At 45.0% G+C, this 27061-nt stretch overlaps 1 protein-coding gene across 6 annotated transcripts in view; it reads left to right on the forward strand.

Moving 5' to 3' along the window:
* Positions 1–27061, forward strand: part of LOC120809192 (serine/threonine-protein kinase BRSK2-like) — a 126203-nt gene that overhangs the window by 84551 nt on the left and 14591 nt on the right. For 4 of the 6 annotated variants that reach the window (XM_078082763.1, XM_078082764.1, XM_078082761.1 and 1 more), the window contains exons 3-12: positions 4673–4758; positions 6929–7069; positions 13495–13611; positions 16776–16809; positions 16908–16976; positions 18494–18640; positions 21817–21848; positions 22841–23005; positions 24064–24161; positions 25014–25176. In XM_078082763.1, the coding sequence (XP_077938889.1) occupies positions 4673–4758; positions 6929–7069; positions 13495–13611; positions 16776–16809; positions 16908–16976; positions 18494–18640; positions 21817–21848; positions 22841–23005; positions 24064–24161; positions 25014–25176 (1052 nt within the window). The remainder of the gene's footprint in view (positions 1–4672; positions 4759–6928; positions 7070–13494; positions 13612–16775; positions 16810–16907; positions 16977–18493; positions 18641–21816; positions 21849–22840; positions 23006–24063; positions 24162–25013; positions 25177–27061) is intronic. The other 2 variants (XM_078082762.1, XM_078082766.1) reach the window with 1 other exon arrangement.

The following is a 27061-nucleotide window of genomic DNA, read 5'->3' on the forward strand; positions in this document are numbered from 1 at the left end:
TGTCTTGAAGGCGGAGGGCGTTCCCGGCAAACCGATGGGAAGAGCACCTGAACGCAGGTAGACTGCGTGTTTGCCCTTGAAAACGACGTCCTTCCCTCCCAGTCACAGCGACTGACCGCACACACTAAACTCCTTGGCATTTACTTGCTTACTTACGCGCACAGAGACACACACAGCAGCTTGGCCACCCTCTCTTCCTGGCAGGAAAACGCACATTATGCCCTACTGGCTCGCTGACCGACATATGGATGGATGGATGGATGGAGGTGGCTTGTGTGTACAGTGTGTTTGCATCGTGGGTCAATGTGTCCACATGTCACCAGTATAAATGGACATGGAGCGGACTGGTTTTGTCCGTGAGCCAGTAGCCAAGCTGTGCCGTCTTCTCCCCTTCTGCTCACTGCCAGTTGGACCCTCCTGTCCGGCCATCGCCCAATCCACCTTATTACTCCGTCACCCATATGCTGCCTGATGTGGTTGGTATACCAAACTCTACTCTTTTCAGTATCAAAGTATTTATTTTATTTATTCGTTACTATAATACGGGTGGATGAAATCCAGCGTTCTGATTGGTTGAGAGTGATTCACGTGATGTAAATTATTGAGCGATGATGTACAGTTGCTGTTCACATTGACCCGTGCGTTCCGTATCACTGCGCACTCAAAGTAACAGGTTAGACTGTGCGACCGTTAGTTGACATTTCAGCTTTTAGCTCGGTGGCGACCGGACAATTAAGGTGGACGTCATGAGCGATGTGAATGAATGAGAGTGAAGTGCAATGAGACCCAATGCAGTTTACATGCACCTACGGGGACTATTTTTCACTAGACTAGTGAAATGAGATACACAACGTTTGGTGGCTACAACTGTTTTGTGCTGAAAGGCCGCTATTTACTTACTATTTATTTATATATATATATATAAGGCGCATCGGGCCGAACAACGCCCTCGAACTGTTACATTATTGGACAATAAAGTACAGCCTCTCGTTCCCGATTGCTTAAGTATAGGTAAAATCAATCAAAAGGGATTTAATTAACGATGGAAAATAATATACAATTAAGTAATGATAACCGAGATGAGTCATGAAACTATTATTCAGTAACATGCACTAAAGGAAAATACTGCGATTCACTGTGTGTGGAGTTTTTTAAACTGGCACTACGGTAAAAATATATAATTTCAACTGCTACAGATATTTTGTAATATCCTTTGCTTGATCGTCACGTGCTTTTATCGCCTCATATTCCTGCCTTCCTTCCTAGTCATTGACTTACCTGTTATTATTTCACTCTCCGTGTGCTGTGAGGCGCTGCTAAAAAGGTTATCCTTTCCTCATGTTGTTTTAATTAGCAACAAAAGAGGCTGCAAGACTCAGGGGTATACAACCTGGCACTGCCACCTTGTTCTTTCTCTCTGTGCCTTTTACGTGTATTTGAGTCATCTCCATTTGCAGATAATTGCATGGCTTTTTCTCCATCCCGCTTACATCAACTCATCTTTCCTCCGTGTCTCTTATTTTTCCATCCACCCAGCAGCTCTTGCATGCACGCTAGCTCCTATGTTAGCACAGCCACCCACGCTTTTGACACACATGGCTGCCCGCTTGACTTTGATCGTCAGATCTCAGTACCAAGGGACCGTTCACCTCGCCCGCCTCGGGGGACGTGACGGAAATGTCTGTGTTTTCACGTCTGTGTACGTGAGACCGAAAGGCAGCGAGATGCAATAAGTGGAGAGGGAGAGATGACAAGAGCCTGTGATCCAATATTTTCCCCCCCACTTGGGATGGTTTCTTTTGTGTTCGATTGCTCTGTGACATGTGTGACGTGAATCTAATCTCTTTGCCTCGTTGTCATTGTTGCTGCATGTCTGCCTGTCTGCAATCTTCTGTCCTCTGCCACTGGATTCTAAGCCACAGCAATGAAACTATTGAGGTCGGCAATCATTGCTTTGCTGGTCCATGGAGCCATTCGGATCCAGGGCTGTAATTTAAACAATCAATAACAAGTTGATGCAGCTATACTAAACCGGCCACAATCCTTTCAATTTGAAGTGTGCCGTCCCTCAGTCACACATTGTTTCTTTTTTCTATTATGAACTACCATCCGCACCTACAAATTGCACCATAATTACAATGAAATGAATCACATCAGGCGTAACACAACATCAAAATTAAATTCCAGGGTGAAGAGAGTGCTACTCTAGCTTTAATTATTTAGGAAAACAGTGCCGTTTTTTTAGAGCCTGGGTTAGACATTGCTTTTTAGTTTAGCCTTAACAGAAACGACCAATTGTCTGACATATTGATCTATGTGGTATGGCAGGATATGACACTGGAAGTGTTGCCAATCAGTCCGCCCACTAATAGTCTCCTGTTCAGCGATCTCCCGCTAATGATGTCGACTCCACAAACCATGTACTTTACAAAACAAATTATCTCCCCGTCAAATAGCTAATTTGGGTTAGTGTCAGTCCTCGCAGTTTTGCTTTCCTCTGATTTTTGATTAGGTGTTTTTTTTTTCCTTCTTTTTTTACCTCTTCTCCCTCTTAAAGAACAACAAAAAGAAGAGCAAATTGGCATTATATCGAACTACTGAACCCACAAAGAACACAAGAAAGATGAGAAGCGCCGGTGTGTGTTCATCAAACCAGCCGTCCATCTGTCCATGTGCTTGCGCGTCTCGGTGAAAGGTGTCCAAGCGGCTGCTAATAAAGGCTTAATGAAGTGCCACGGAGAGACGTGGGGAAAGCTGTCCACGCTCACAGATGTGAAACTTAATGAGGGAGCGTGAAGCCATGTAAAAGAAGCCAAGAACGCAGATGACCACCTGGCATGTACTCTAGCATGACGTGTAGGATGTGCGAGTTTGCGGCTCGGATAATTGAGCAAACGGTTGGTAACTGCGAGTGTGTATATATAAAGATTTTGTGGTTGGTGTATGTACAATTGTCATTTAATGAAACCGTAGCACTAAGGTCGCTCCACCGATTTACACGAATGTGTTAATCATAAGCTAATCTCGCAATAAGCAGTGAGTTGTACAGTTAAGTCTTCACATTGAGCCTCATTTCTCTTATTTCAATTAACTAAAAGGAGGCGCTTAGAGGAAGCTTAAGAAGCCAGCTGCTGGCTCTGTAGCATTTTCGACAGGCTCATCTCTCCCGGCGTCCTGCGTAGCATTAGTCTCTCTGCAGGGATCCCTGCCGCCGGCTCGCCAGCTATCCACCGAGGGCTCTTTCCTAACAACCCACCTTCGCCTCGGGTGAGAAAGTGGCGGCGCGCTGCTGCTGCTGATAGCGCTCATTAGTCTCTGGATTAGCCCTGATTAGCCTAGCCGTTATTCCCACTGTTGCTCCACGCTAATGCCTGTTACGCATTTAGCACCTCACCCTTTTCCAGGCGAGCAGCGCGCCCAGCTGAAAGGCCCGTGACCTTTATCACACACCCGATGAAGAGTAGGGATGCTGCTATTTGGGCAGAGGTAGAATACCTGAGCTGTAGTAGACTAATCACCGATGGAAGCTCTTCTAAACTTTGTGGCAGTTTCAACAGAAACAGTTGGAAGGTTTTACTTCCGTTCCGTATGAGTGTCCGTAAAGTTAAGCGCCGGTCTGAGATTGAAGCGGCTCGAAGGCTGTCACGGAAAAAAGTGACAAAGTGAAATTGACTTTGATGAGACGAGGCACGGGAGCCTTTAACTCACGCCGTCCTTTAATCGCCATCATTGTCAGTCGAGGCCGTAGACACACAGAGGGTGGTGGAGAGGATGGACCGCAGAGGAGGTGGAGAAGAAGGATGAGAAGATAACCCCCCGAGCAGAGCTCAGGGTGCAGCACGGGGGGGGAGGCCGAAGATTACCGTTGGCTTCTGTCGAAGTCGGTTGTGTGCTTATTTTTTTTTAGAGCTCAACACGCTGACTGCAGCTCTGTGAAGACGCTGACACAAATCCAAACTGATCTGCATGATTTTTGGTGGAATACAGCTCTCGCCGGTGCACTGTGAATGTCTCTCAGCTGCTGTGTAAGCGGAAAAAAAAACAACAACCCGAATTTAGGAACTTGTGTGGACTCGTCCATCCGGTTGAGCACAGCGTTGTGTTCATATACTGTGTTCTTCTTCTTCTGGGAGACGCTGATGTAGCTAAGTGGACACTTTGACCCCAATTCATCCTCAAGCTGGTGCTCTCCATGGACATGAATGTCTGTCTCTGACAGGTTACGCTGCTTCATGCTTCTTGTTAAACCAATCTGATTTATGTTCACCTGAAGAAAACCACTGGAAATGTGATTGCAAAGCATTCAGCTCGACTTGTTTTGTGAGAGAGAGGACGGGGCGCTCTTGACATTACGATAACGCACACAAACATGCGTTTTTTCCTGCAGCTTTTGAAGCAAACTACATTTTCCGGCTGAGATAGCAGTCCTCGCCTGGATGCCAACCAGTGTGGTCAAAGTTTATCTTCTGTCCTTTAAGTCGGTAGAAAACTGCCAGTCAGCTCCTTTCGTTGGTTTGCTTATTCCTTTCAGGGTCTGTCCCAAGTGCATTTCAGTTTAGGCAGAAGTGAGAGGAAAGTTGGATTTTAGGGGTACAGATTGGGACAATTGGTTAACTGCTAATCCTATCTCTTTTCATCCCCCTCTCTTTTCCTCTTTCTCTGTGTCATGCAGGTGGAGCGCGAAATAGCTATCCTGAAGCTAATAGAACACCCGCACGTTTTAAAGCTACATGACGTCTACGAAAATAAAAAATACTTGTAAGTATCACCAATGGATTGTGTACCAGTTTAAAGTGTGCACACTTTAAATGATTGTTTGTATGTGGATGGAAATTTCATTATTGTCAAGTGCTCTTTCAGATGTCCCACATTGTTTTTTTTGTCATGTATCACGATTCGAGGGCAAAGGTCATAGCCTCGCAGGGGCGGATACTCCATTCAGTGTTGACACAAAGCGTTTAATTTTGCACTAGGACTCTGGTGGTCCGCTTATATGGAGAGAAAGTCTCCCTATAAAACGCCATGACGCGCTTATCCGAGGCGACGCCATGGCGTTAAGAAACATGGACAGCTCGCGCAAAGCCACGCGTATTAGTGAACTTCAACAGTGGTGAGTGACAAGCCCATCAGTGGCTCATAGTCGCCCTCTTGCTCCACGCAGGATCGTTGGTCAACTGAATCCAATTAGTTCTCATCATGAGCTCACAGGCCAAATGGGATTGGACATGCGTCACTGTACATGTCATCCTTTGACTTTAAAGGAATAGTGTAATGTTGTGATTCATCGCATAATTGGATTAATAGAATCATATTTTGTGCCATTTGCGTCATCACTTTTGACATGTGACTAAAGTCAGAGGCTTGAATCACCAGTGACTTGAGTACACTCAACACTTTTAACGCAGTACGATGTAACTCAGCGATGCAGGTTTGAAATTAAAGTTGTTTTGATTGTTATTCTGATATCTACACTTGAAAGCCAATTGACGTTAAAGATAAAATGCGTGTTTTTGAGCTGGCGGTCCCCAAGCTGTTGAGATGTATTATGGTGCTGGCACAGATCCCACTGCGAGCTGTTTTAGGGTGTGTGCGTGCAAGAGGTGGCGAGAAGTGGAAAGCGTTTGCTTGAAATGAACGAATGATCAAATCATAATGTTGCTACGTTGTTATGTCTTTGAGAATAAAAAATGGTCACAAAGAAATGCTGAATAGAGACCATAACGCATGCAAGTACACTAGATTTGTAATAGCGCTGCTATAGGCTGATTTATTTCCATTGGAAAGCAGTGTGGCCAAAAGTCTGATATTCACTACATCTCGGCACTGCTTGTTATTGTGTTAGATACAGTAAAGTGTTGTTTATTGTACCACAATGTAAGAGGAAAGTATATAGCGTTTAAGTTTCAATGGTACACCTATGATTTAATATTGCACTCTCATACTCTTTGAGTACTTTAGACAAAACAGATACAGAAAACGATTTGTTATAATCTGTGTAGCATAAGCATGAGCGATATCCTGACCTGTCTTAGTAAAGCTACACACACACACACACACACACACACACACACACACACACACACACACACACTGTATTCTACAATTCCTATCATTTAATTGGTTCAAATGTCTTATCAGACCATACCAGCCTCATAAGTGCTAATGATGAAGAGTAAACTGGCTGGTAAAGTGCAACATCTATAATAAATAACCAAACAAAGCATTTGGTGAATGAAGACACATCTCCTGAGGGAGGGAGAGCAGAAATAGTGTATTTCATCCCCTGTCTGAGTAGCGCTGGCTTCTGCCCACAGATGAGGCTTTAAGGTCTGGACGGGTGAGATTAATCCTCTCCTTGTCCCCTTGAAGTCTCAGAACAAGCCCACCCACACAGGCTCAAAGGTTACAGCATGGACCCTTGCGTTTGTATGTCTGCTCATGTTAGAGGACCATGAAAGAAGAAAGAACTTAGTATGTTTCCTCCAATATCTTTGCATCAATCTGTTTTTTTCTTGATTAAAAGATTGCTAAAACCAAAATTGTAAGGGAAGCAGCTTCTAAATACCGTAAGAGCTTTATGCACATATATCATCCCTCCGAGTATATTATATCAAAACCCTTCACATATTTGTGAAACATTATGGATATGCTTTACTCTGACTGTGGGGAAAGCTTAATGACGACACAATGAAAAATAAACTTTAAACAGGATATGACTTTGGGGAGATTTGTGTAAAGCAGACCGCTGAGGTCAGGAACGTCGATGTTTCTTCAGTGACCTTTTACGGGGCTCTGTAGATAAAACGGTTGTTCCTGTCCCCGCAACTGAGATCTTTATTTCATACATGTGCTTTTTTTTTTATGCCGTTCTACTCCTTTGTGTATTACTCGGGCTAATTTTTCCATTTTCCCTCTGTCTATTTCTCAGGTACCTTGTGCTAGAACATGTGTCTGGAGGTGAGCTGTTTGATTACTTGGTGAAGAAAGGCAGGTTAACACCTAAAGAGGCCAGGAAATTCTTCAGACAAATCATGTCTGCCCTGGATTTTTGCCACAGTCATTCCATATGGTAAGTGAAATGCAAAAATCTGCGTTTACCAGCTGCTGGAAGCATGCATGACGTAGAAATAAGAATCACAATAAAGTGGACTGCAGAGTTTACCGTGCTGTTTTAGACATGATTCACATACATATCTGCAGGATTTGGGTTTGAACAATGAAAATCATTGTCTTCATACAACGATCATATGCATTTAAAAAGACAGATCCCCCGTAAACCAGCACAGCCAACAGACGTGACAACGTCAATTTGGTTGTCATACAACATTAAACAAATAGCAAGTTCACAAATAATGAATTCTAAAAAGACACCGATTGTTGCCGGAGTTAATCTACTATTTCAATCATTTTATTCATATCTTTGAGCACTTGTGCATTTTCAAACCAATGGTTCGAAATGGAGATTACAGAACTGAGAAAACGGGATATTGCTCATTACGAAAGTTTTTTTTTTAAATCTTTCGTAAAGTTTCTATTGTGACATCCAAATACAAAGAGTCAAATGCGCAGACTCATATCGCCTCATGTGTGCTAATACATACATACACAAAACATATATACCGTTTGGTTTGTAGCAGATCGATAGAGGAGGTTCCACTCGTAGGGCTCAGGCATCGATTTTGGAACCTTTTGTTAGCAGACAATGGCTTTTCTTCTTTCTTCAGTGTTGAGTCACTGTGTTTGTTCAAATGTGCTTCCACGTTGTTACTAATGGGATTCAATGTGTTTGGCTTCAGGGGGTAATTTAACTTTTAGGCAATCATATATACTGCAGAAGTCAAACATGTCAGCGGGAGCTGATTTAGAGCGCTCATTTGCGCGCGTGTGTGTGTGTGTGTGTGTGTTTTTCTTGGATCCATTTGTGATCCTAAAGCAGAGAATGCAAGTTAATTTTCCTCCACAGAGTCTGTAGGCCTTTGCTCTTAATTTGGCAGCGAGTAGAGATCAGATCGAGGACGCCACTTCAATTGCAATTCAGATCACTTTAAATTATAAAATGGTGGTTTCGCATATTATGAATCACATTCACAGGCAGAGGCCTCAGATTAAAAACATAATTAGTTATAGTACGATACAACCCTGAAATTAGAGTGGTTTTGGTCATTTGACTCATGACTTTAATGAATGCGAGTGCATCATAACTGTGTGCTGGACAGAGCTAGAGAGACTTTCTTTTCCTTGTCTCGGCATAGTTTAGGATATTTTGAAAGTTCCCCGAATATCCTCCTACTGGCGACTGGAATCTGGTAAATAAAAAGCAACTATTCCCGAGTGTAGAGTACTCAATGCCTGCGAGACAGATTTACATAATGTTGCACGGCAATTATAAAGAAAGAATTAAACAGGTTAGTCATGGAATGATTAGGTACGGTTGAATTTTGTGATCAGATATGCATTGTACTTTTATTCAGAATGAGCAATTAGATTATGGTCGCGGTTGTTTAATAATAAACAATGTGGTGACACCCTTGTGTCAGGATTCCTTTGTGATTCCTTGGATTCCATTTATAACTTTTACTGGAAATGGAACAAAACGGTCCAACGTGTGAGAAGAACCAATTAGGCCAATGAAGAGAAAGCATCTGGGAATAAAATGAAGTGCATGCATAGATATAGATTATCGCTCTTTTGTGGTAACATGCACTTGCGAGATGCATCTCTCTCTTCCTCATTTGCTTTGCTTCTTTCTCTCCTGTCTTCGCTTCCCCAAATCCCTTCACTAACACGCGTACAAAACAAAGCCATGTAAATGTATCGGGAGGGAGGGGATTATTTTAGAGCGCCCCCCCCCCCCCCCCCCCCCTCCACTCACAAGAAGACGTGCTTCTTAACCCTCCTCTTCCTCACACCTCCCTCTTTCACCTCGCCTCCCTGCCTCGCGCCTCCGCTCACGTCCTTTCCCCAAACATCTCTCTTGAGCCGGATGGGTGCAAGCAACGATATGAAAGCGCAGAGGGTTGTTTATGACTCAGTGTTTCCACTACCTGATTTCTATATTCCTTTTACGCAGAGGAAGAGAAAGGGGGGCGGTGGGGGGGAGTGACGCACACAGGGATAACTGACGAGGGAGATGAGGCAAAGATAGCTTATGGTAAAAAAACAGACCTGGGAAAGGCTTTGTCAGTAGGATGTAGTCATACCGAGGTAGTGTCTCTTTCCACTTTACAAAGAGATGCCTTTCTTTCTGTGTTTGGGCGTCATTAGTAAAGCTAATTCCAACGTGAGATTTGCAATGTATGACTCACATACAGGGCGAGCTCGATTTGAGAGCACAACCCACATGATGATATGTCATTCATCCATGGGATGTCAAAGGTCAGGGTCAGCCAGCCACAGAACAGAACTCCGAGAGCTGCTTTGGGTTCAAACGTTGCTCGTACCGAAGTGGATTCCCGGAAGATAGATGCTGATATTGGAGATAAATAGTTTCCATGTTTACCTGAGGAGGAATCTCCAAAACCGCTTTGAATGCATCTCGTCAGTTTTGACATTCAGCCGAGTGCACATCCGCTGCACGGTAGACATCTTCCAGAAAAGCCAATGTGGCAGTCTGACCCAACAGAGACACCGAAGGATGTATGAAGAGTGTGTTGTTCTTGTGTTGTTAGCCAGGTAGAAACATATTAACATATGAGAAGATGATTTGCACGTCATCCACATTTGCATTATGTTTCCTCCACATTCTCCCTCCGTCATTGGATGCTTTATTTTTCTCTTCCAAGGGTCTTGAGGGCATCAGTCCAGAGCCTCACTTTCTCATAGCTCCACACAATTGAAGTAGTATACTTAAAAGAACAGATTAGAACATTTAGGGATATATATTTATATATATATATAGATATAGATAGATAGATGTGTTATTTTTAACAAAACTAGTAAATACAATAAGTGTCAACTCCAGATCTTTTCTCTTGGCATTGATCCACATTTCCATATTGGTAAAACAACCAAAAGCATGTTGGAACATCAGCAGAAACCGTGGCGCAGAGTCCAGACCTGCTGGACCTCAAGCTGTGTGCCACCGCCTCATTCCCTTTCTCTGGGTGTTTTATCCTTCTAAACGGTCAGAATGAAAGTTTAAATGTTGTCTGGACATTTTTTACACTTGGCATTGATGGAAAAGTTGGTAAATCAGATCATGTTCGCCTCCATCCTCTCAGCGTCCATTCCTCTATCGACAGCAGCCGAGGACCTTGTGCCGTTTTTTCGTCTGTTTCGTTGATTTTTAGGAGAGTTTCCCTCAGATGACAGCCTGACTCTGTGCAGAAAGCCTGTACTTATCATCGTTACGCCTGATGGCCGCTAACAACACAGAATGGAAAACCTTTTCTATATTTCTCTTTTCCCCCCTTGTCTTGTAAAATCTTCTGATGTTTCTACTCTCCGGTGAAGATAGTGATGGCCTTATGCAAGAGTTGAGGTGTAACTGGGTGAAAGGAGGGAAGTTGGTTATTAGAGGCAATGGGTAAAACACGTATGGATAATAATAGGGGAAACGTAAAGAAGTGAGTTGGTATATGATTTTTTTATTCATTTATTTTGCAGGGACAATGCACACTAATCAATCGTTGTACTGTAAGTTAGTCAGAGAGGTTCATTTTTAATTCTAAAAGCGAATGAAATGAAGCTCAGAAAATAAAAGTGTACAACACAGCAGCAAATTTTCTTGTGGTCACAAGGAGGATTGTAGCGAGAAAGTAAATTATGTGGGGAATAAGGTGAAATAAAATAACCAGTTTTGCTTTTGGTAATGATATTCACTCATCTAATTTTGGACAAGCACAGTGGACCATTTTAACATCTGCACCCACATATCTGTATTGGAAGCCTGATGTTTCTATGGGTCTTTTAATAGCAATCATTTTCTGACAGTTTATTTATTACAAAACCAGCCATCATTGTCATCCCGCTTTTTGTCACTGCATTAGACGCAACAATGCATCGCTTCCCCAGTGTCGCTCTGATTGCCGTTGGAATAGATCACCGAAGTGGCAAACCTTCTGTGTAAAATACAATCTTGTGTGACTTCCTTTCAATTCTAATCCATTTTAAATGCAAATGATGAAACTTGAGAAAAGACTTCAACTTTGTCACTTAAGAACAAACTGTCAGCATGTGAAATTGACATTATTAAACGTGGCGAATGTCAAATGTGTCACTACAGGAAAAGTAGATTTTCCTTGGGCTTGAGAACGTTGTTACAAAACTGCTCCTCACAATACAAATGTCTGTGATGTTGAAGGGACGTGAGCCCCAGAAAGATGACCGACCCAATCCAACTTTCTGTAAAAGAATATATCCGCGCGATCACAGGCAATTAGGAGCGTGTTGTTAAATTGCAAGAATCATGTATAACGGCCCCGTGGGGTGCAAACCCTGTTAAGACAGCACGTAGACACGCACGTGTTGCCCTGTAAATTACACTTAATGGCATTGTACGTTTTTTTAAATTTATGTGTTATATCGGTTGAGCCTGTCACTAACATTTATAATGTTTAATTCCCATTGACAAATCACCTTGACACAAAACATCAATTCATCCATGACCTTTGGAGTAAAAGAAAAAAAAAGGAAAGCACTCCTCAGAGACTTGCTTGTGGTTCACAGCTTCCACATTTCTGGGAAAAGAAAAACTAGAGTTACATTCAAGCTCGTTGCAGCTGTTGGATGTGTTTAACGGCGTCTCCTCCTGGGTGACGTATGAGGGCGACGCAGAGATATCTCCGCTTCAAGGCCTGCTGTGTGTGCAAGATTACGGTTTCAAAGTGCAGCCTAATGTGTCACAGAGGCAGTTTAATGTTCTATTATGGAAACCAGAATCCTGACAACCAATAAAACATCCAGATGCAATTTGTCGCCTCGATGCTGTCGGTGGATAAATACGCCGTAGCCTTCTTTCTTTTGTGGGTCAGTCTCTTGGTGGCTCTTTGTGTTTCACATGTCACAGGCCTCTGATTACACAATGTCATGTTTATGAGCCTTTCATATCAGAGGCTGAAAGTTAAAGAATACTTAGATATTTGTGACTCTGGCGCTGTGGTTCTGTGATTCCGGATCAGCAGGATTAGCGGAAAGACGAACTCCCAAGCCGCTTGACGTCACTTGCAAATGATGGTTGTGTGACTTGATAGAGGTTTTTAGCCCGGGGAGAACTGTTTTGGATGCAATCTGTGTTTTACACCGCCAGCGTGATGGCAAACCAGCTGACAGCTTATCCCTCGGGACCGCAAGCGAGCCGTACGGCTGCTGATGTCGTCGAAGGTTAAACATCCGTTTTGATGAGGCACTCTTCATAGGCAGGAGTGTCTGGCCATTGTTCCTCTCCTCTTTCCATCATTAGTCTAAAGCAAAGTAAGAACAAAAGTTGAGTTTGTGACGTGCTGACAGTCCCGCGGCTTTGTGACTCTTCCCCAGATTAGGAAAAGCAGTCGGGACCGTGAGTATTTGGACGATTCATTTAATTCAATGAATATAGGAAAAACACTTAACTATTGTAGGAATTATAGCCGTGTTTACACAGTCGTCCCCATTTTCAGAGGCTCAGATGAATTGGACAAACTGGTGAATACAAGGATTATTTGTAATCCTTTGCAGCATTGATGAGGTCTCGATGTCACTAGACGCTGAGTTGCAGACAAGCAGCCTCCTTTAGTTGCTGCTTGTCTGTGTGTCTTTCTGCCTTCAGTTCCGTGGCGTGTAAGTTGAAAGCACGTTGGATCGGGTTAGAATCAGGTAACCGACCTGACCAAGACACTGTTCACGGTGCTTCCCTCGGCCTTGGCAGGTAACACAAGAAACGCTCGGTGGGGCGTGATACAGCGCTCAAGCCCTGACGACGTGTTAAACCCACAATACAACACAAGCGCTCCTCTGCTTTTGAACGGTCACTGATCAAAAATGGAGGTGTTTAACCTCCAACACCGCAGCAGGGTACGTGATATGAGAGAAGATCTTCCTCTCAACGGTCCTCTTAAAGGACATAAGTCCGTCCGCGGGATCGTATCCCTCTCGCTGTGCTTGGCGATAACGAACGGCAGCTAATGACACCACCTCTGCAGGCGGACTCCCCTTAGCTCAGCCAGTTTGCTGGTGGCTTTCTGGGAGATGAAAGTGTGGTGGGTGGGGGAGCGGTGAAGGAGGGGGAGAAGAGGGAGCGAGACAGGAAAAGGACACAGCAGGGGGCTGTCACAACTCGTACCGGCCCGGGCGCTGAGGCGATCAAAGGGCCCGGGTGCAGGCGGGAGGTGGAGGGCGCGCCCGGTGTCATGTCAAGATGCCGCGTTGTTCACAGCCGTGCGCACCGGTGTGGATCCGCAGGTGTTTGATGGACTGTGTAACACGTGGGGTCCTCTGCTGCCCTAGTTTGTGCAACCTATAATGAGCAATTTCATGTTTCATTAACTGCGCTATGTTTCTGTCCCGCTTATCCCTCAGCCACCGGGATCTGAAGCCTGAGAACCTGTTGCTCGACGAAAAGAACAACATCAGGATAGCAGACTTCGGCATGGCCTCCCTTCAGGTCGGAGACAGTCTGCTGGAAACCAGCTGCGGGTAAGTGGTACGGGCGCAACGTCTCGCTCGCATCCTCTGCAATCGAAAATGTATTCTATAAGTAGGTGGGCACGTGGATTTGCCGGAATGCAACGGGGAGGATGGAGAATGATGAGTGGGGCTATCGAGCCCTCTGCGAGGCGCCGTGTTTTCCTCCGTCTCTGAGCTGGCGTTGGTCTGTTGAGGAGACGCCTGTCAGGGCTGTGAACAGAGCCATGGCCGCAGCCATACATCACCGCTCTCCGTCTCCTCGTATCTGACGATGGGTTTTTTGGGGGTTTTTTTATGATCTGGCGGCCCCGACCAGGCGAGGGCCATCAAACCCCCAAAGCACTGCCTCGTATTCCCGCCGCAGTAAAAGTGAATTTCAAACTCTTATAAACGCTGTGATCTATTTCAGAGTTTTTATTCAAACCTGAAGCTTGGAGACATCATGGATGAACGGGAAGATTTAACTTTGGCACAAAAGGATTTCTCTGCAAACACATTAGCACAGCTAACGCCTCACTAGAAGCCACCCAAGGAAACATATTCATGTGTGCCATTTGTAGATTTAAAAAGTCAGTTGAGTGAGAACAACATGTGACGGACGCTGTGAATGGAGAGGCCAGTGTAGATTTTTTCTTTTTCTCTGTGGTTGCACGTGACTCTGCTTGCAGGGCTGGGAAGATGGGTAGGCCCCGTGACATCTGTCCCCATCTGGATTATTCCTCCAAATCGTCCACAACTGAACTGAAACCACACACACACGCGCAATCCCACAAACACGCATGTGCACACAGCTCTGCTGAGGCTTAGCTCATTTCGGACCCCTTGTCCTCTGCTGTTTTTTTTTGTCTCTCTGTCCCTTTCTATAATGCGCACACACACACACAGATATATAATCATGTGCGTGCACAAACGTTGCATAATGCTTTCCAGCAAGTAGCGCAGTGCCAAAGCTCTCATGACTCATCGGTAGAGATCAGACCAACGGAGACAACTTTGCATCTGCCATCTGCAGGTGAAGTAGAAGGCAGACCACACACATACACACACACACAAGTTCAGTTTCCGTTCCGCCCTCAGCTCCATCACTGTTATGCGACACACACAAACACGTGTGTGTGTTTGTGTGTGACTTGCCTGATTCACAGGAACGTGTCATACGCTGCATGTGTGGTCATTGATTATTCATGCTCTTCTGACTGTCACATCTCTAAGTGTAGATATGACAGTTTTTAATTAAACACATCTATCTTGCCCCCCCCCCCTCTCACCATGCAGTGGTCTTGACACAAATGTATTCCATTTTCCACGGTTAATGGAGCTGAGTGAAGATGAGACTAACACGGTCCAGGTAGAGTAGAGGGGAACTTCTGAGCACATGGATGAATACATGCAGGCAAATTCACATGCACCGACGGGCAGAGGCCTTGACGAGCACAAATACGGATCCGGTTCAAACTCTGTCGCTCTGTCTGAATGAGACCCAGCTGCGGGTTCATCGGTGCTTGCTGCTTGTTTAGTTTGCTTGCTTTGATTGATCAAAGGAAATGATCTTGTCCGCAGTGAGGAGCCGCGCAAATTTGGTTTGAAAAGATTTTTTTTTTACAAAAAAGGAGCTGCGTGTCCACAATATTGCTGGCCGATACTGCCTGAATCTTTCAGAGAGCTTTTGATGCTTTCCCTGCAAACAGGAGGCCGTGTTCTGTGTATGCCGTAACACGTTGTGGGAAACCTGAATGGATATTCTTTTTGAATGAACTCTTAGTGGGAGCGGCCACATGATATAACTCGAATTAAGAAGTTCATTGATTGCTGGTAAAGTCAAACAGGAAAGGGGTCCTAAATACTCAGGGGTGACGCATTACTTCGGTAGTTTAAAAGAGTCCGGAGTTCGATCTAAAGCTGACAAATGTGCAGATTGATGGAAAGTAGGCCATGTAATTCGTCAGAGTAGAAGAGAGATGATCATGTTTTCGAAAGCACATGCTGTTAATATGACCGGTCGGATAACGTGTTCTTATATTGACGAATTAGGATGCAGCTCAGATGCTTGTTTACCGTCTCTACCTTCACCCTGTCGTTGCCACCTAAAGCCCCTGCAGATAATTAGCTCATATTCACGCTTGTTCCAGCAGTGGCTGGTGTGCAGAAGCACTCGCCACAAATAAATACTGCAAGTCGCAGGATCTATTTTTTTTTTATCTCATGTATATCTCTTTCCTTCCTTCCTCATCTGCATAATGCACTGTGCCACTTGCACTCAGGTGTGCAGCATTAGCATAGGCTCACCGTGTTTCCGTTGACATGGCGGCAGTGTTTGTAATCGGCTGGTATTTTGACGGCTAGAGGAAGCCGTGCCGTCAGGGCCGGTATTCATGAGTACACAAGGTGACAACAGACCTAATGGGCGCCATGTTTACAGACTTCAGATAGTCTCTCATTAGAGCCGAGCATCCTGCCGTTAGATTAGACTGAGTGGCAGAAGGAGACGAGGGGGGCCGTTCATCATGCCGAGGTTTTAACGGGCGACGGGAGCCTGATTGGCTTTCCGTGTACGGTCACATGTGGGCATGTCGAAAAAAAGGGCGCAGAGCAACAAAATAAAACGCTAATCATGAGCTGCTCCCTTTCGCTTCAAGGGGCCTGATTTGTCAATCTGTGAAAGAACTGCAAAAGCACCCGTGTGCATATTTAGAATGACAACTCCGTAGCATCCCATAAGCAGCGGCTGCGAGGTAGCTCCATGAATTGTCACGTGATATTGACGTGTCAATCTGGCCATTGGGTTTACTGGCAGCTCATCCAGGTGCAGTAAAGATTAGCGGGTCTGTTCACTGTCTGCCGGGAGACGATGCCCTTGAGTGTGCGAGCTCGGAGGACATCTGAACACCCTCAGGACGTCTACGCTCCTGAAACACATCTTGAACTATCCTGGACGCTCTGCCTACGTTGGTCTTTTTATGCGGCGCTGCATGACTATGTTTAGTGTGGTGGATTTAGGTCACCGAGTGCCAGAGAGAACTCTAGATCAGTATTTGTTGTGCTGTGGTTGTACAACCATGACGCACTTTGCTGTACGGCCGTACAAATGGAAAAGTAACCTGGATTATTTTCTTCCTTGATGTTATTTCCTCAATTTAATCTATTTTACCCTTTTTTTGTAAATTTCCCAACAGATCTCCACATTACGCCTGTCCAGAGGTCATCAGGGTGAGTCCTTTTTCAATCAAACAGAATGTTTTTGGCTTCATATTGCATTATTTTATTAACACTCTGCCCTAATCCCGCTAACATACACTCTTATGCAGGGGGAGAAGTATGACGGGAGGAAAGCAGACGTCTGGAGCTGTGGGGTCATTCTTTTTGCCCTGTTGGTGGTGAGTGTCAGCTCGTTCCCTACTAATTGAGGGAATTCAACTGACAAACAGCTTCCACGAAGAAAAGTGACATAACAAAATTGACCCATGAAGTGTCGCCTCGCCTTTGTAGCAGAGTGCTCAGCCTTTCTAACAGCCGTAATGGATCGTGGGCCGAGAGTAAGTGAGCCTGCTGACAGCGCGTTCCCAACTTGGCACCCCGTTGACTTGAGGTTGACCTCACCGTAATGGAAAAGGAAGATTAGCGACACCATGAAGCTACCAGGGAGCCTCAACCAGAAACTCAAGAGTTCAAGAAGTTAAATTCCAAATCGTATCGCTTAGAAGGACTGGAAAAATGTTTCAGGAACCACCTCAAGCTGAAAGTCGTGCGCAACAGAATATCAGAGAATAGAGGCATCTTTCTTTATTCATTATCCACATGCAACGCTGTATCCATAATGGGGTCTATTCTCCAGCTACATAATGCCTGTGGTTCCCCGGCCGTGCAGCCCGGAAGCTTTGTTTCATCAACAGCTGTACTGTAGTTCCTACACACTTCTGCTTCATAAATAATTCAAACAACAAAACTGAAAGAAGACCGACCAAAATAAATATCTACGCTGACAGGGCGGCTTTTGGCCAAAGGCCCTGTGTGTTTTTACTTTTTTGCCTCTTTCACTCAGTTTCTTTCTGTCTCATCTGTAAGTGTGTGTGTTTGTGAGTATTAAGGACAGTCTGCCGACACGCTTGTGTTGTGGAAACCCAGTGGTGTTTACTGTTGTCTCCACTGAGACCGCACTTCTCTCGCTCTAAACAAAGGCTCCTTACCCAACGCCGTTTGGCTGCAGATTCATTTTGTCTTCCTCCCGTTTCTTCCTGTCGTCTAGCTGCGAGGTAACCATTTGTCTGATTGTGGGAGACGCGCATAGTCACCAGCAGTTAGGCTTCGTTTAGATCATCCGTTACATAAGCCTCCCCCCTCCACCCCAAACCCGGATCTCTCTACACCTCTCTTCATTTTTCAGACTTTCTTTCCATCATTCTTACCCTTTTCCTCTTACTCTCCCCCTCCGTCTTGCCTTGTGGTGGAGGTTGTCATTCATCAAACAGCCCCATCTGTGAGGCGTCGGCGCGCTCTGATAAATTACTCCGATGAGAGAATGCTAAATGAACGAGGTAAAGTGGAGAGCTGGGTAATCACTAGAAAAAGCCCGGTTTTCAGCTTACCGCTGTTTATTATTCATTTTTCATCGCGGCTGAGGGAAGAATGCTCTACTAATTGGACGGCTGAACAAGTTGAGAAAGCGCACCGTTTCCTTTAAGTTGTGCAGGTTTTAGGCTTCAAATGTGGTTTTAGCTTTGTTAGTCATTATTTTTCTTCGCCCCAAAGGGCGAAGGCTTATTTTCTGTTCTAATACCGAGCTCTCTAAACTAGAGCAAACACTTTCTTCTCTAATTTAGTTTCTACATCTTCACCCTTTCCCAATTTATTTCCCCTGTTCTGACTTCTCTGTTCTTTTCATGCATCTCTCCAGGGTGCACTGCCGTTTGATGACGACAACCTGAGGAATCTGCTGGAGAAGGTGAAGTTGGGAGTTTTTCACATGCCACACTTCATCCCTCCAGACTGTCAGAACCTCCTCCGTGGCATGATTGAAGTGGATGCCACCAAAAGACTAACGGTAATTTTAAGGGACTGGATGATAGCGCACCGTTTGATTATGTTCCCATTTTTCTGTGTGCGCTTGGTCTCGGGCTGCCTTTCATGCTTTGAGCAATTTAGGGAAACCTTCAAACGACCACATCGAATTCTATTTTAGAAAATAATTTTGGGAGGGTAGTCTAGGCCAAGATAGCCATCTTTTTTTTACTCTTTGCTTTGATAGGTTTCCCAAAAAAAATTCTCATACCTGATTCTTCCTCAAGTGTAGGGGGGGAATTTGAGAGAGGACCACTGTTTATTGCACTCATTAGCGAGCCAATCCGTTGCCAAACAGCAAGGTGGCAAGGTGGTGGGAAGATGTTGAGATGGAAGCAACCTAGCAGTTAGTTTAGCCTAGCAGCTAGCTTAGCCTATCAGTGCGTAAAGTGGTTTTCCACTCATCCCCCCCCTTCTGTTTGACACGTGGAAGAATCAGTGCAGGTGCTTTTTTTGGAATCAGTGCATTTAAGAAAAGCAGTGTTCTTGCTTCAAAGAGGATGATGATGCTTGACTTCTCCGTGCCTTTGCTATTCTACATGAGACAATGTCAAAGCATTAACTTGAGCGACCAAGCCTATTTGGTGTGCTGTATTTTGCTGTTCTCTCTGCGTGACGAGAACTGGTCCCCCTGAGTTCCACCAGATGTGTCCAGCAGCCTGCAGCGCTGTCCTCGACAAGGCTGGAGAACACCTCCACGACCCCCCCCTCCTGCTCACGGGGGGCCCCGAACTGAGCTCTGGGGATCTGTGTTGCAACCTCACAGAATGTCAAATAGCCACGTTCGATTTGGCGCAGTCTGAGTTAAGTGGCGACTGTCGACGAGACAGCTACGCCGAAAGGGGAGGCGGGGGGGGAGAGACACCTTTGAGACAGTGCTAGGGATTCTCTTTCATAATGATGTGGACTGTAGCTCGTTGAATCCAATCGATAAGGTAATCACAGCGCTACTTCTACTACTGGCCGGGTTTCAGTATGTCTGTCACTGTCTGTGGCTGTCACCTCCGGTTAATTACATTCCTCTAGTCTAGTAGATTCACACAGGTACACACACATGAAGCCAAGGCCCCGAAGGGTCTTGAGTGGGAGGGCACGCAGCCTGGCTTAAGGAGCTTAGCCCAATAAAAGCCTTTTTGTTTGTGTAGTCTGTAGGCCCCATACTGTCTTAACGCGGTGTCATCTTCAGTATTGAAATGAGCACCGTCCCCCTGGAAAGATCTGCATCCTGGTGATAATGAAGAGGGGTGGTAGCCTATTATATTAAACAACACTTCACCACGGGCGTACGCTATAATCATAGGGGCGGCACAGATGAAGTGCAGATGTTGTTTAAATGAAAATAATGGGTGTTTTTTGGTGTTACTTGGAAATTACACTGTAGTTAATCACTCATGCAGTGATGCAGGCTGCTTACCTTTTAAAGGAGGTGTAGTTCTTTTTATGTGGAACAACCGAAATGCTAAGCTGTTGAAAAACCAAATAAAAAATTTGAGCCACACAAAAAAAAGAAGTGGGTAACTAATTTGCTAGACAGAAAGGTGCATTGTGTAAGATGGAGACATAAGATATGAAAAAATAACTGTAATAAAAATAAACAGAAGGTGAAAAGCTTACAGTGTTGTTGTTGTTGTGTAACAAACTTCAATGTGTTGAACTGAGCGTGTGGAGCGGCTGACCCCGGCGTATCCTCTCTTATTGTATCCTGAGAGGTGAGTCACTCTTGTCTGCTCTCAGTCCAACATGAGAGGATGAAGTAGTAGAGCTGCTTTGGAGGGATATCACGTTGAAGTTACAGGGTGCGCGTACGGTTTGTTTATTGGATTAAATCCTAAGTGTTAAACGCGAGAAAGTGACTTTGCTGCAACCGGACGTTTTCTGATCCAGCAGGAGAGTCGAGGCAGAAGCCGCTGGATCAGACCCCTGGTGCTTGGCTTTGCTCTGGCTCAATACGTGTCTCTACTTGCCGACGCCACTTGTGAAATAGCTATATTGACTCCCGCGTACTTACAGAAGTTGCATGAAAAAGGATTAATGCAGCATGCACATATTAACGTACCTGAACGCATACTCGTAGCCAAACCGCTGTTAGAGCAGCATTCCCCTCTGTTTGAGCGAAGGAAGCTGGAATTGGTACTGTCACATTGAGACATTGATTGACGTGACACTGAATTTTAAACAGCATCACTTTCAACCCCGCGTGTGGTGTCGGTCTCTTGCCTCTGGGCCTTTTAATAAAAGTGGGGGGTAGGAGTAGGTCGCCCGCTGGCGTGTATCTGACAGGCAGGGTGTCTCCGTCAATACCGTGACCTCTACGGAAGCACAGGCGATGTACCTCTAGTCAGTAGCCGCCGCTCGGCCTGCTCTGCGATGGCGCTAATATCACATGAAGGCGTTTATCCGTGCCGGAGCACACAGGCAAATCCTCCGGGATGGTGTAAACATTGAGGCATTGATGGGAGACACACACCCAAGGACTACGCCTCCGAATAAGTGACGATAATTAGAGCTGCTGTCTCTATCTCTCAGGGTTCCGAAACAACAGCACGAGCAAATTAAAACGGCCCGACAGTGACATTGATCGGGTTTTCCTCTGTGGGCCGTTGAAGCACTGTGGTGTCACTCTAACAGACGTCTCTCCTCGTTCACTGTTTCTGTCTCGTTCTGCTTTTTTAATTTTTTGGCAAAAAGACCCTTGTTGACAGTGTTGGGGGACAAAGTGGTCACATTAAAAGTGCGATGACAAGAGCAGCATTGAGACAGTGTGCGTTTGTGTGAGTGGGAGAAGAGAACGAGAATGGGAGATTCCCTTCTGACCGGAGGGCTTTGCAGGGTCAACAGTCTGGGCGAGGGAGATAGTATTCTTTGTTCGTAGCTCAGTGGTACCACCTCTCTGTAATACTCCTGCTGCACCGCTCTCTTTTTCTCAATAGGTTTTATTCTTCCCATTGGCAGTATTAATATTTGATGGCCTCATTATTTACTTCAACTATTCAATCCAGCCGCGTTGCGCTATTGTGATTCCATTAAGCCAGTAAGCTCAGGTTTCAATGAAGCCGCTCCGCACCAAACATTTCTGTACACCAAAAGACGATGAAATGAGTCAAATCAAATGCATGGCGCCGATCTGTGTACTGACCTGAACGTTTCTTTCTTTTGCAGTTAGAACAGATCCAGAAGCACACATGGTACATGTAAGTATGCTGTCTTTCCTTGCTATTTAAAAAACCCTCCACTCCGCTCCCCTCTTAGCTTGTGCTGCAGGGGTCGCAGACCTTTGGGGAGCGACCACATGATGAATGGCTTTGAGTTGCAGCCATGCACACAAGAGCATATTTGAGCAGGGCATGACTCCACTCTCTGGGATGTGGGGGTAAATTGGTAGTGCATGAAGGAGGATGTTCAGCATGTGGTCCACCGAGCAGGGAGTTGGGGGGAGGAAACAAGTATGTGGTTGAGGTGAAACCCACCTCAGTGCCCCCCCTCGCCTTGCCCCCACCTTTTTAAGCTAACATACAGTATAATCAAAGAAAACTTTTTTTAATGGGGAATGAAAGGATTAATACATATTTTATTACATTTTTATATAACTGGAAAATTACTAAAAAATATTTAAATGATTTCGAACGTTCTTTTCCTTGCAAAGATAAATCCTGACAGGAATTAGTAAGCCCTGAGAACGGGGTGGTTACGGCTTCTGTCGTGTTCTGAAATATCACGCAAAACAGACAGCAAGGCTGATAAAAGAAACGCAAGAAGACAAGCCCAAATTGTTTTCTATACCAATTCAAACCGGGCCATCCACGCGCATTGTTTGTTTATGAGTTGTGTTAGTTGCCGGCTTGTTATCAATCTGCAGCTGAGCAGCGCCGTGGTGCTGAAAGGACAGCGCCAGGACAAACTGTACAGTCTAATACAACAGACCCCGGTTCCCCCTCTGCCGCTTTTTGTGCATAATAACGAGGCAGACGTTAAACTAAGAGACAAACAGCCACGGAAACACTTCATCTGCTACATCTTCTGATTACCTCAGTGAATTAAACCTGTGAACCTGCAAAGTTAAGTTAATTTTGCCTCCAATGTAAGCAGTGTAAAATGTAGCATTTTGTAGGCCGAAAGTAGCATAGCAGGGACAACGAAGGCTGACGTAATCCTCAACTGTGTTGTGGTTTCTTTGCATTCCCAGAGCGGGGAAGAACGAACCAGAGCCGGAGCAGCCCGTACCCAGGAAGGTGACCATCCGCAGCCTCCCGTCTGCAGACGACATTGACCCCGACGTACTGGACAGCATGCACTCCCTCGGCTGCTTCAGAGACAAAAACAAACTGCTGAAAGACCTGCTCTCCGATGAGTGAGTGAATGCAGGGGCAAAAGGGAGGAACGGACAAGCGGTGGGGTGAAGACGGCTGTGGGAAAGAGGGTACAACATTGTTTGAGAAAGTGATAAAAAGCAGCTGGAGACGAGGATGGAGCTGTGAGGTGGTGGCCCTGCCAGAGAAGGACGGTTACGTGGTGTCGGTGTGGCACAGGTGTCACTTGGTTTTTCCCCTCAGCTCTCGTGAAGTCCTTTTGAGGCTGTAGATCTCAAAGGCTATAGATCGCTTAACTGCTATCTCAAAGCACTTTTACAGGTTGCCACTAGATACATAAAACCCCAAACTGACGCTGGCTTGCACCAGGAGTCCCTCAGTCCATTGTTCATGTATATGTTAGACGTATTTTTACTCATATATACATTTTTACTGAAAGTACTTGCTATGAAGTTTCTCATTCATATATATATATATCATGTGTTTTTTATCAAAATGGCCAGATAGATTTAATTTAATTTGCTTCGCTCTTCTATCTCCTTCCCCTCTGTTTTACATTTTTCCGGGCTCCTTAATTTAATAATAAATGAGCACTTTCTACTCACCACCCCAATCTCTTCCGTTTGCCTCTGATCTCCTGGGAGCTTCACATAATAGTTCTGGACTGGATGGAAATCTGTGGTCTCTATCTCCCTTTGCTTGGTTAATTTCAGCTGAAGTTGCAGGTTCTTGTCTCTTAGCCTCCTACTGCTTTTCAATCTGTCCTTATTGCAGACAACCAGTCCCTGGGCCTTTTGCATGGAAAGTATTGCCCTTAGGCTAAAGATGTTAGGCTTCCTGATTTATAGAGGATGTCTCATAATGTTTTGATACTTTCTAGTGGCAGTTTCACAACGAACCCAACACGATTAAAGGATGTTGATTGTAGTAGTGGGTGTTGCAGTTTAATGACTTCCCCTTTCGCTTTTGACTGTGTATGTACACCGATGCCTTGCTCATCCTTACACGTTTCTGTTTGAAATGATCCAGTTTTGGTTAAAACCTTTGCTATTTTATCCCATATGTCTCAGTAGACAATGTCATTGTCTCCTCGTTGCAGTGACAACCAAGAAAAGATGATCTACTTCCTGTTACTGGACCGTAAGGAGAGGTATCCCAGTCAGGAGGACCAGAACCTTCCCCCTCGCAATGAGATCGGTGAGGCTCTGACCAAAGAGACAGAGAGTACAGATGAAGATTTTATGATGGTAGAATGTGGTTTAAAAAAAAAAGAGGTTTATGAAAAGTTCATAGCAGGTGAAACGCTGTTAGCACATCTGTGAGTAGTTTCCATCCAGTTGTTGGAGAGACAGCTGTATACACAGACAAAGCAACCCGATTTAGTCAAGAATAAAGACTTGATGGTAAAACTATATGCTTCTAATATCTGAACCCTTCTGCAATGTGTCCCTCGTTCAGAAGAAATTAGATCAACTCCAGCAGTGGCGGATTTGTTCTTCTTCTTTTTTTTTTCTCAATGAAATATAATAACAGAAATAGAAGGTGTCTAACGGCCAAATTTGAAAAACTGTCGCCTGCGACTGCTTCGGTTCAAATAACAACTCATCATGAAAATGTTATTCTTCTATTCGTACACCGCAATGCAGAACAGATTTCCACCCACGGAGATCTGAGCGGAGACAAAGTGCTCTACTTAGACTTCTGCTGGGGTTATTTCCTGACAACACAAGCACTGTAAGAGGAGGAGTGTTATGCTCAAATGTGCATGTGTGTGTGTTTGTGTGTGTGCTGGCGGACAGATCTGATTTATAGACTCCCTCTTCAGTTCATTTGATACAGTCAATACAATGGCCATTAGTTCAGAGTGTGGAAAGGGGACACCATCGCTTATTGGCTATTAGTTAACGTGCCGATATGATCAGCTGCAAACATCACTTTAAACACACACGTGCATCGCACAAAAACGCTCCGTGTGTAGAAGCGCGCTCGTTAACGGGCCAGGACGTCACGGGGAAATGTGTTTTTCTGTTTTGTTCGATTTTCGCGCAGATCCCCCAAAGAAGCGCGTGGACTCTCCCATGTTGAACCGCCACGGCAAGAGGAGACCGGAGAGGAAGTCCATGGAGGTCCTCAGTGTCACAGACGGGGGCTCGCCCGTACCGGCGAGGAGGGCCATCGACATGACGCAGCACGGACAGAGGTACGCATGGAGGTGAACAGAAAACGTCTATACAATTTTCAAATGAAGAAATGGAGATTGTGTGTGTGTGTGTGTGTGTGTGTGTGTGTGTGTGTGTCTGTGTGTGTGTCTGTGTGTGTGTAGGATCTCGTAGCCCAGTGGTGTTTGAGCAGGTCTGACAGTCTTGAGTCTCGCTCTTCTGTCAGCAGGCTAGATTCGATAGACAAACACCAACATAGACTGACGGTCTGCCCCGCTTTGTCTCCCGTCTCGCCGTAGTATATCAATGTACAGAAAAAGCTTGGATATTCCTGACGCCGGTGCAAAATGCAGCAAAGAAGAAAGGTATTCCCTGGCCCCTCACACGTTCACCTCCTCTGGCTCGACGCTGCACGGCACAGAGAGATGCAGCGCTGCTTTCTGTTGAGGGAAGGGCTTTTGTTTTAATGGCGATGAATGCAGCGTGGGGCGGCTTCACGAGTGCATTTTAACAAATCAATAAGTCATCTTCAGTGGTTAGAATTTGACTCGACGCTCTCGATTGCCTTAATTGCCAAATCGGAGTAAAACGGCGCATTCCAAATTCAGAGCCTTGATTTCTGCAACCTCACTTTTTCTGGAGTTGGCTCGATTATCTCCTCTTGTCATTATCTCAACGCATTGATAATCAGTTCCTCCATGCCGTGTCCCACTTTCTCCGGATGCAGAACATTTCTCCATTTATCTGTTTGAGAAACGTTGAAAGTCAAGCTACGACTGCACCACCCACAAGGCACAGCCGACTTGATATGAAATATATTTCCCCGTCTTATTTCAACAGCCAATGTATCATCACACGACACATTTCTGCTCCGAGGCAGTGACATTTGTGACAGTGGGTAAGATTGAATCTAAGGGGGTGATAACCTGATCTGCCTAATGATAGGCACATTGGCGGAGTGCTGGAAAAAGACTTTCCGAGGTATGTGACATAAATGCAGAGGCAGCGAGAGCATATATTCAATAGATTAAAAAAAAAAAAAAAAAAAATGTCGTTCCAAAATTGAATATTCATCCAAATGTCAGGTGCATTAATAACTTCTCACCATAGTGCTTTGTCAACAAAAAAAAAGAAGTGAATTTATTTCCCGCCTCATTTCGGTGAGTGAATCCACTTCAGAACTTTTAAATCAAATTCTATCCAAATCCTCTAAACACTTCTGCTTAGTTCTTCCTGTCTCCTGGTGTCTGTGAATTTTTACTTTAACATTCATCTTAGTGTGTTTCATTGCCTCTTCTCGCGCCTTCGTCCCTTCGGGAGTTCCCTCGTCTTTTTTTCTTCTTCATTTAAAGGTTGCGTTAGTTTAGAGTCTACCTTCATCTGCCCGTCGCTCTGACTCATCGGTTTCAGCCAAGGCCATGATCTCAAAAAACGCCAGTTCGCAGTGACATTTTCAAACATTCAAAACTGCTTTCGAGAAAACAGAAAACAAAAAAAGGTCAAAAAAAGCATCCACTGCTGAATAGCAAACATCATATAGGACACTGAAGAAACGGCACCTTTAGGTTTACAAATCTCAATAAAAACCTCACAGGTTTGTCTGGATCCTACACACATTAGCAGCTTGAGTCATTTACAAAGCCCCGCTACATCTTTCCTCTGTGCTACGTTGAATCTGTCTGGTTTCTAAATCTCTTTCATGGGCTCCTCCCTTCTTTTGGTTCCTTGTGTGTAGCTGACCTTTAGTCCCAAACGCGCCCCCCCTCCCAGTTAGTATGGAATATCTATGCTAATGTAGAAAGGCTGCTAGTCTTTTCCTGTCGGTGGGTTTGAGGCAGTGGGAGTCCTCCACATCGAATATCTCTCTTGCTTTATGTTGCTCCCCAGCTGATCGGAGTGGGGGGGTTGGGGGGAGTTGGTTGGTTGGTTGGTTGGTAG

The sequence above is a fragment of the Gasterosteus aculeatus genome, chromosome X (assembly GCF_964276395.1).
Source record: "Gasterosteus aculeatus chromosome X, fGasAcu3.hap1.1, whole genome shotgun sequence".
In the NCBI taxonomy this organism is placed as follows: domain Eukaryota; kingdom Metazoa; phylum Chordata; class Actinopteri; order Perciformes; family Gasterosteidae; genus Gasterosteus; species Gasterosteus aculeatus.